This window comes from Artemia sp. Qi Xiang Cuo, chromosome 11 (genome assembly GCF_049724085.1).
Source record: "Artemia sp. Qi Xiang Cuo chromosome 11, ASM4972408v1, whole genome shotgun sequence".
In the NCBI taxonomy this organism is placed as follows: Eukaryota; Metazoa; Arthropoda; class Branchiopoda; order Anostraca; family Artemiidae; genus Artemia; species Artemia sp. Qi Xiang Cuo.
Genome location: NC_142804.1, coordinates 28692490 through 28703378, shown reverse-complemented (window position 1 = coordinate 28703378; position 10889 = coordinate 28692490). Strand labels below are relative to the sequence as shown.

The 10889-nt window shown below is 33.9% G+C and overlaps 1 protein-coding gene across 1 annotated transcript; it reads left to right on the top strand.

Annotated features, from left to right (window-relative positions):
- Positions 1 to 772: 772 nt before the first annotated feature.
- On the top strand, positions 773 to 1760 carry LOC148946847 (transcription factor Jun-like). The gene has a single exon (XM_089097162.1). It carries the CDS (start codon positions 865 to 867, stop codon positions 1600 to 1602), a length of 738 nt encoding a protein of 245 aa, XP_088953288.1. The 5' UTR covers positions 773 to 864; the 3' UTR covers positions 1603 to 1760.
- Positions 1761 to 10889: the final 9129 nt, after the last annotated feature.

Genomic DNA, 10889 nt, shown 5'->3' with positions numbered 1-10889 from the left:
ACGAGCAGAAATTACAATAAATAACCGAGTCCAACTCAAAACGAGCAGAAATTAACATAAGTTGGGCTCAAAACCCCTATGCCTTCCCAAGGCCAGAACATAATTTGCACTTTACTGAAAAAAATATAAATGTTTATACTTTTATAACTTTAATAAATCAAATAATATTAAGATTTTGATTACTAAATATCAGTAAATGTATTTTAAACTGACAATGCACATTCATTTGTATTTTTTTCATTAAAGTGAAAATTATTTTCTGGCCTTGGGAAGGCATAGGGGTTTTGAGCCCAACTTATGTTAATTTCTGCTCGTTTTGAGTTTGAATCGGTTATTTATTGTAATTACTGCTCGTTTTGGGTTTCATTTATTTATCGATGCTGATTTGTGGTAGTTTCACGCTTGGCATATTATTTGATTTTTATTTTTGCTCATTTTTTGTTTAATGCAATTCTTTACTTTTCTTTGAAAAACTTGTTTTTTGGCAAAAGTTTTTTTAATTAATGTTAAAAAAGGGTCGGGTGTCCGGGTGTCTTTTGGCTATCTGCAATGACGTTAATGCGTGCGAGAAGCCTGAGAAACTGAGGATAGGCAAACACAAGCACCAAATTGATTGGCACCATAAGACTTTTTCGTTTGGACTTCTGTATTACGTGCATTATGTTTGTGCTATAGATCGACAACAGTTTTTTGACATCTATGCCTTTCACCCGTTCATATAACACGACAAGTTTCATGGCAGCGCTGTCTTTATCAGTTATGACAACACCGACCCCATGACGCATTCAGTCATATTAGTCATCTGTAATTATTCTGGATAAGACAAAAAAAGTGGACAAATTGTTAAAATTAAAGTTTTAAGTCATGTCAAGGCCTAGAGATTCCAAAGAAGAAATGAGGAAACGATTAACTCTGGATTTATCAACAGCCAATTCCAAGCGTGCCAGGTTTGATGCTGTTTTGTCTTCACCTGACCTTAAAATGCTTAAACTTGCATCCCCTGAGCTAGAAAGACTTATCATGCAACAAAACATGCATAATACAGAAACACCAACACCTAGCTTGTACCCATCAAAGCCAATTTTGCATCAAGATCATGAACAAACAAACTATGCCAAGACAAGAATGGCTGAACACTTTGAATTTAATAATACAAACAGTAACTGTAGCACCACAAGCAGCTTTACTGGGAATAGTGAAAATTCTGACAGTGATAGTGGGCGAGATTCTAAAAGCAACTTTTATAATATTATGGTGAAAGAAGAGCCTGGGATAAATTCAGGCACAAGCATTTCATCTTCTCCTGCACCAACTTCTCCTCTTGGACCAATTGATATGGAAAATCAAGAAAAAATTAAGCTTGAAAGAAAAAGACAAAGAAATCGAATTGCTGCTTCAAAATGCAGGAAGAGAAAGTTAGAAAGAATTGCTCGCCTTGAAGAAAAGGTAAAGCAGATTAAGACAGAAAATGCTGAGCTCTCTATTTTTGCAAAACGTCTAAGAGATGATGTTGAGTCATTAAAACAAGAAGTTCAGGAGCACATAAATAATGGCTGCCAAATTGCATCAGCTTATTACAGGTCAGAAAATGGTGCTTATTAAACTTCTAATGCATGATATGTTTTACCTTAGCTTTTACTGTTGCTAATTTTGAAATATTCTACTTGTTATAATATTATAATGTTGTAAGTTTAAGTTTCTTGTATTTTGTCATTTATCCTATTGCTGTCACACAACACTTTAATAAAGTATAATGAGTATTAGTGTGTTCTTATAAACATAAGTCAGTCAGGTCAGAAATTAATTATAGAACAGATGGACAATTTTGTTGAAATTCCAGAGGGGGGGAAGTTGGAGATAATTTTTCCAAGTCAAGCAAAAACTGAAAAGTGAGCCATATAGTACAATAAAGGCAAAGATTTGCTAAGGAAAACTGATCCATTTCATTGGATGCTTGAATTATGCAGGCTAAATCTCAGCTAGAGGACACAAAATGAGGTCTGGGGGGAGTTGCACCCTTCCCCATAGCAAAGTATGTCCCTGATAAAGAAGAGAGACTTACACCAATAAGGCTATTGGTGTTCTCATAGTTTGTGTTTTTATATGCCACCTGTTCAGCAGAGCTTATTGCAAGTAATTGCAATAACTTATTGAACAAGCATGATTCTTGTGCTCTGTTGAACATATTTTTAACATCAAAATGAATATTGTACAAAAAATCTTGCAAACCCATAAAACCTTTGAAGTTTACTGAAAATATGGCTTGCTTATCTAATAGATAAATATTCCAACAATTTTTTATCTGTCAAAAAACAAATTGTAGCTTATTGAGCTCAGAAGGGCAATAAGGAAATAATTAACTACAGTGGGTTTTAATAAATGAATTTGAACACAATTTAAAGTGCTTGTGTTTTATATAATACACACTCAAGAAGTGAAGTTTTGTGAATGCTAATGAAATGAAACAAAATATGATGAAAATAATGTACTTTAGTAACAGAATTATGAAAATTACCAAAAAGAATTATGGAAGGGGGGCTGCCCAGAGTGCATTATATTAAATATGTAACCTAACCAAAACACCAACTAAATATTTAATTTAAATATAGCTACTCTGTATTTTCTCGACAAGCCAAAGCTAATTGTCTGATATAGACAGCATGAAAAGTAGATAATGTCTCATCATTGCAATAGAAGTTCTCAAGTGTGTATTATATAATACACAAGTACCCAATTTAATAATTACAATTAGTTGATGAATTCCAAAAACCACAAAAATCAATTGCAACAAGCTTATTGAACACAGAGATGATCATTTGAGATAAGATGTGAAATTTTCTTTTCCCTCAAGAACTCTCTGGAGCTATTTCTTACAATGTATATGAACAATGACTGCTTGTAGTACAGAATATTGTGCTGACATTTTAAAGAATATTTAAAACAAAAGTAATGTTACCTTATGTTTCAAAACAGGAAATGCAACCAATTGAATGAGTAAAAGGGTGACACACAAGCCAATAGAAAGGCATTTTGTTGATTCAAGCTTGAAATTTGGAAAATATGGCTGACAAAACAAGTAGGGTTACAAAACAAGCAAATGGCATGGTGAATCCTTGAATCAAGTATGCAACTCTGAAAATATACTTGAAACAAGTCAATGAAAAGGCAAGTCCTTGACTCAAGCTTGTTTCAAGTCTGCAACATTGAAAATATACTTGAAAGAGCTTGCAAACAAGCCAATAGCATCAGTCAAAAATCCAAAAGTTATGTTTTAGAATTAATTAGTATAGGACCATCAAATGTAAAACAAAATTATGCATTTCATAGGCTACTTTCATGCATGTAAAAAAAGCAATACAAACTTTTAAAGTGGAAGGTTGTATTATTTAAGTGGAAAAATTTCTATGTTTTATTTTTGCTCATGAAAACATCTGAATTTAATGCTAAAGCTCTATTAAATGTTTGGTTTGTTAGATAAACTTTTTAGTAATTTGTCTAACAGCTTTCTGTTACCTTGCAAAACACAGTTTTTAGCTGAATAATTATTGTTAGGATACAATGCTAATGCATACAATGAATATTACTTAAAGAACTTAGTTACTGACCAGATTAATGTTATATTGTTTTAACCCACTGTTTGTAAAATTGAATAAGGAAAGAATCCTTCCTTTAAGATAAAATGCTTCCAATCTCATAGGTTAGACTAATCTCATTTAGATCTAAGACAAAGAACCTTAAGACTATAAATCCTTATGCTAAAGACAGAGCTTGCTACTTTTGCATTATTCCATTTTAGTTCTAACAAGAGTTTTTAATTTGGTTGAATTCAAGCATTCATTACAAGGGTTAATTTAAGCTTGCAAATTTGCCATGGATTTTGCTTGATTCAAGCAAAATTACAAAGAGTTAAAATAGCAAGGCTAGTTCAAGAAAAGACAAGCTTACATGAAAGATACGTGCTTTTGGGATTTTAATGGCCTCCATATAATTTGTTGCTACAATAATTCAATTATTTCAAAATTTCTATCCTTTTCCCTTTTTTCCATTTTTAATTTGTGAGCTACTTTTTGTATTTAGGCTTAGCTGGCAAAACTAACCAGTTTTTGAAGTAAGTTAGAGTTTTAAGGAGATGAAATGTCGGAAACATAATTGACCATCATTCAATGAATTAGCTCTTGGATCTTGATCACTTTTACAAAAATTATAGAAAATGCTTCAGATCATTCTCAGTATAGTCAGACACAGGAAAAGTACACTTATCTTCCAGAGTGATCTCGTTCCCTTTCTAAGTTTTCAAGTATTTTCCCAAGCATAACAGCAAGTATTTTCCCAGTATTTCCCAAATTTTCCCAAAATTTCACTAACAGAAGTGAGCAGTAAACTAGCAGTTCCAAGGTATTTTTGAACTGGTTTCACACCTAATCAAGATACTTAGGTCCGACAAAATGTAAGTATTGCCCTTTTCAACCTTTAACTAAAAATACTTTTACTACAGCATTTAAACATACTTTTACTAAATTATTGGAAAATACCATTTTTTGGTGTTTTCATTGGAAAAACTGTAAAACAACAAAATCGCGATTTCGAAAAAAATTTCGCCCTCCCCCTAATTTTCGTGAATTGGTGCCATGGTTCTTTGGTAAAATGGATAGAAATATTGTTTATTCAAAATAAATCCCTTTGAGGTGCATAGGGTAAAGGAACCACTTTCTGACAAAGTTTTTTTTTTATTGTTTTTAAGAAAGCAATTGAGCTCAGAGGCTCCAATTTGAGGGGGTTTAAATATAGGCTACTTTTTTTGGTATTTGATAGAAAAATACCTTTTTTTTTGCATTTTCATTGGAAAAAAACAGCAATAAAATTGTACCCTGTAGATTGTGAAAAATATATTTTGCCCTCACTCCTCCAACTTGCTTTTTCGTGAATTGGTGTTTAAGGTTTAGCTAGGTAAATGAAGATATTTGTAGGAATTGTTCTTTGACCTTATTACAGAAATTAATAACCAACATTAAAAGTTGTGCTAATTTTCAGCATTAGCCATCAACTGCCAAAGAAATATGTAGCCTAAATTCTCAAATGTCCATATTATGACTGATCACTGCAGTCCCAGGAATGGCAATACTATTACCATATCTGGGACTAAGGGAGGGTTCCTACTAATATTGGCAAAGAGAATCCCTACTCCCTTCCCAGAAAAAAGGTTCCCCAAAATTGCACCTTTTACTTATTTTTGACTCTCAGAACCTATCCCCCAATCCTGACCTCTTCTCCACAAGGGTTGCACAGAAAATTGTGACCCTTAGCTCTTCCTGAAATATAAAAACTTTGCAGACCTTGGTGATAAAAATATATGATAAAGTTCTATTTGAAAGTTCTAGCTTTTCACTGTCTTGGAAAGTAGTTGAGTTAGGTAGATGAAATTCTTAGAAATGAATCCATTGCTTAATATATAGAATGGGAAGGTGTTTCTAAGCTGCTATCTTTACTCTTTCCGTAGTTCTAGGGCCTAGAAGATTGCATTGTGTCTGTTGACTTTCACCATGCACTAATGGCGAATGTTGAGTATTTCTGAGATTCTAACCTAATTTTTAACCCGTTTCTGATATCTATTTATTAACTAACCAGTCACCTTCAGACCTTGTATAAGACTGACTAAGCTGACTGGTCAAAAAACACGTAGTCGCTTGGTGTATGTCCGAAATATTTGTTAAATATCCTTATTTCGGACTAACAGTGGTGAATGTCGACATTTACCAGATTCTGGTCTTTCACGATAACATATATATTTATATACATTTAATCCACACTAAGACCATGAAGCTCATTGACAAATAAGTAGTTTTATGAGAAAATCGCTGAAGCTTTCTTCAAGGCATTTTCTGACTCATGGAAGGAATAATAATCTAATTATCCTCCCCCCCCCCCTAAAAAAAAATAGGGCTAGCCTACCCGGATCAAAAAATTCTAGCCAGTGCCCGTGAAGTTGGTAGCAGTTTCATGACCAAAAAGTGGGCATATTAATGGACAGGAAAAGAGTTAAGCGGCCTTTACACTACGTACGTACTTTTCTCTGCTAAGTGGTTAAGTTACGTTACGTTAAGTACAACATTTCACTCTTAAATAAATCCTTGACACAAGGCTAAACTAATTTCCATAAAACCATAGTAATTATCGCTTAAAATCAACTCAATCATCACAAGCAAACTATTAAAAACAAAAGAATGTGGAATGGAGATGCAGATTCAAGCTCCGACCAAGCATGATATGCTTTCTAAGAAAAGTTAATTAATTAATTTTCAAAATCTTTTAATTGCCGCCCAGAGCTTACATTTTGTTGCTGCTATTTTGACTTTAACGTACAATTCTATGTAGAGCTCGAGTCTACTTGGCAGTGCTTACGTTACGGAATAAATTGGTCAGTAACGTAAGCTAAAGTCTAAAGTTACGCTAGTGTGAAAGGTCCTGCAGTGTAGTGTGAAAGCGCCCTTATTTTGCTTAAAACATGTTTTGGCTTCGTAAAATGTGCATATTCCAAAAGACGTTTGCTTCGTGGACTAACATTGACGAGAGCTAAAAAAAAAAAAAAAAAAAAAAAATAAATAAAAAAAATAAAAAAAATAAAATAAAATTAAAGCAATCCTGATAACAAAAAACAATTCTTAGAGATTCATTAGAATGACCATAACTAGAAGATTCACGGACAACGCGAGCGAAGGATTATGCTCTGTTTTTTTTTATGACGATTAATTAAGAAAACAGGTTTTTTAACTGAAAGTAAGGAGCAACATTATAACTTAAACGAACAGAAATTATTCCGTATATAAAAGGGGCTGCCCCCTCCTCGACGCCTCGCTCTCTGCGCTAAAGTTTTTTTTGTTTTAAAAATAGCGTGGTGAGAAAGAGTCTAACTTTAGCGTAAAGAGCGAGGCGTTGAGGAGGGGACGCATCCGTGATCTTTCTTCTAGCAAAAATACAAAAATCCACATTTTTGCAGATAGGAGCTTGAAACCTCTACAGTAGGGTTCTTTGATACGCTCAATCTGATGGTGTGATTTACATTAAGGTTCTATAACTTTTAGGGGGTGTGTCCCCCTTTTTTCGAAAATCAGGCAAATTTTCTCAAATTTGATGGGTAAGACTAAACTTAATGAAATTTATATTTTTGAAATCAGCATTAAAATCTAATTCTTTTGATGTATCTATTGGTATCAAAATACCGTTTTTTAGAGTTTCGGTTACTATTGAGCCGGGTCGCTCCTTACTTACAGTTCGTTACCACGAACTGTTTGATATGTTTATGTTTGAATTCATTATGAGTTTTGTGGGATAAACAAAGAAATATCTTGGTCGCCCTTTTCTTAGTGGTTTACTTTAAGCAGATATGGGTAATGGGGGTTAGAAGAGAGGGTTTTATTGCAGATCCTATCTGCTTACGCCTAGCGAATCCAAATTATTTTCACGGTACCACTACTCACTAATCCTTTGAGGGAGAAAGAGATTCTTGAATTCAAACACCATTTTAAAAAGTTGAAATTTACGCAAAAGCAACCGAAATCAAATAGACTAGAGGACAAATTACGCACAGTAACTCATAAAGCATAAATTGAAAACCCAAAATGTTATAGAACAAAGAGAAACATAGACACGAGTTTGACTTTTGTTTAAATGCTTTGATGCGTGGTTTTCTGGAACTTTACTGGGGAATCCTAGGATATGGCTTAGGAAAGACTCTTATATACACAGGGCTGCCGACAGGGAGGACAAGAGGAACGAAAAGGAGGATCCCGGGCTGAGACTTACGAGGATTTATTTTTTAGCTTGACACATTCGTGGGATTTTTGCATGATATATTAGTGAAAAGGTAAGTGAAAACTGCAGCCAAATAAAATTGGTAATTGTGTTCCTGAGTTATCTTATAAATAAAATTTAAAGAATTGACACGGAAAGGGTTAAGGCCAAGCATTCAAGCTAAGGGAAGCCTTTGGATCTAACCCGAAACCTCTGAGTGTTTGGGCTTTTCCTATTAATTTTATATATCTCATATAATCTGCCTGTTATTTGATTTTTGTCAAAATTATGGCCTCCTAAAATGTCGCCTACCCCCTCAAAGTGGTTTGTGCGTTCATATCTGACCAAGCATGTACGTACATATGGGACTATTTACCCCTTCCTAAATCTAGAAAATGCCACGATTTCCCGTGGTTTACTCTCATTTTTACATAATTAGTCTTTATTTTTTCGAAATCTTTAGTAGATGATTTCTTACATTTTCAAAACAGTTTATATATTTTTGGATTTGAAACTAGAAATTTTCGATCCCCCCCCCCCCGTGATCCCAAAACTACGAGTAATCTCTGTATTTCCATAGAATAAAGGTAACTGATATTCCATATGGTTCATTCATGTTCATTTTTTAATGGCTGCTCATTACATAACCCAGGAGTTTCAGATCTATCCCTCTCTGGAAGAGACTAAACTTAAGTTAGATATTTTCACGTCCCAGTTATTGCTATTTTTCTTCGTATTTCCTGTAAATATATTTCACCCGAAATCTTGTGAATTTTACGCTCTTTCAAATTATATATTTTATGGTCTAAATAATTCGCACATTCTTTGTTTTTAATCGTAGTTATGGCCTCAAAATATCTCCGCGTTAAAAAAACTTCTTCCACCCAAATCTGACCAAGTATTTATATAGAGAATTTATGTTCCATCCCTAAATTTAAGAAATTGTATGGTTTCCCGCATTTTCTATGTAATTAGCCTGTTTTTCCTTTTCAGCCCCCAATCCCCATTTCAAATTTGAGCCCTCTAAAATAAATTCCTGCATACGCTCCTTATACGCATAACAGTTAAAATACATATTCAAATGCAGAAATTTTAACAAAACTCTATGCAACAAGATATCTCTGTGCAGTAAGTATGGCCTAAAAAGGAGTAAAATAGGGTTCAACTTCTTGTGGTCCATGATTTGAGACTAAGGAGCCTCCAGGCTCTGGTAAATTTATATTCATCAATATTCTAATTATTTCGTAAAATGAGATAATGCATAATCAAGTACTGTAAAGCAGTTTTCGAAGTTTTCTTGTACGTAGCGTTAGATGTCCAGATAGAGTTATGTGTAGCGTTGTCGAGCTATTCATTTAATGTAGCGTAGATAGAAAGTAGTATGCCATATAGACAGCAAAATAAAAAAAAATGTAGGACTCAAAAGTATGACTCAAAAATGTATGACTCAAAAATGTATGACTCAAAACTGAGTCAAAAGTATGACTCATTTTTAATGCAAACTGATGATTCCACATCCAGGGAGGGGGAACCCCTTCCAAAATCTCTAGTAGATAATTTCTTCTAAATTCAACATAATTTATACATTTCTTTTAAATGCAAGATTTTCAAATTCAATATATTCTATTTGGTAACGGTCCAGTTTATCCCCTCTTCTGCTAAATACTAAAAGTAGACACTACAATAACGCAATCCTTATTTGTTTATTTACTGGATTTTTAGAGGCGCTTCCATTTTAACTGCATCCATCTTTAACGCCTGAATATAACCATGGGCTAAATAAAATAGTTTACTCTTTATTTTCAAGTTGGCATCATTTGGCGTTATGAACCAACTGTTAATGAGAAATTAGTACAAAAAAATTACTAACAAAAAACTCAGCAACAACTATGGAAACTAGGGTGAGGGCTGGGATGCAATTTTACCGGAAGCCAATCTGAAAATCCAATAGCCTATATAGAAATTTTCTTGATGTAACGATTTTGTTATTATAGTGTGTTGTTCAAAAGAAGGGGGATTTTCTACCAAGATTACCAACTTTTGTATTCGTTTTTGATTTAATTGCATTCTATTTATTGAATTTTATAGAATCGCTTTCAGTTTAACAGCATACTAGTCCCTCTCCGATGACTCTTGCCAATGCCCGTATTTGGCCCAATACCATATACAAAAGGTCGCTGATTTTGTTGATTTGCCCTTTTTTACTTATAGCTCACCGATAGTGGGTCTGCAATGTCAAATTAAATAAAAAAAAGTTTTTTTCAACTGAAAGTAAGGAGCAATATTAAAACTTAAAACTAACATAAATTATACTGAATATGAGGGGGGCTGCCCCTTCCTCATCCCCCGTTCTTTACGCTAAAGTCAAATTTAGAAAAAAACTTCTCGTCCAAAATCAACGTCCTTTTGTTTGAGTAGTCTTTGCGAAAAAATCAGAAAAAAAAACCAAACTCTAACGTAAAGAGCGAGGATTGAGGAAGGGGCAGCCCCCTAATATACAAAATAATTTCTTTTTGTCTTAAGTTTTAATGTTGCTCTTTACTTTCAGTTTGAAAAACTTTTTTGTTTAATTTCTGACCGTTCTTAAAATCATGCCAGGAATTTGTTTCCCCCCATTTAACATTTCTTTTGGAAAATTCCCCCCGAAAACTTTCCTCCCCACGGTAAGTTCTCCATGTGGAAAATACTGTAGGTTGTGTGATTCCTGAATTATCTTATTGTATCTGAATTACCCTTATTGTATAACTACCTGCCTTAGGATGATAGACTATCCTCAAGAAGTGCCTGAAAAAGTTATGCCAGTTTTGCCTCTCACAGAGACGAAGTCCGACAGAGACAACACATCAGTTTTGCCTTTACTCTAATTATGCTCTCAAGTCTTTCATCAGTTTGATCCAGTTGATTCAAAAATCGAAACAATGGTAATTCCTGGGGCTGTAGTGTTCCCCAAAGGCATAGTTCTTGGACCTTTCAATTATGGAAAGCTTGAAACCTTTGCAGTAGGATTCTCTGATACGCTGAAGCTGAAAGTGTGATTTTTATTAAGATTCCTTGATTTTTGGGGGTTGTTTCTTCCCTTTTTCGAAGAACAGGCAATTTTT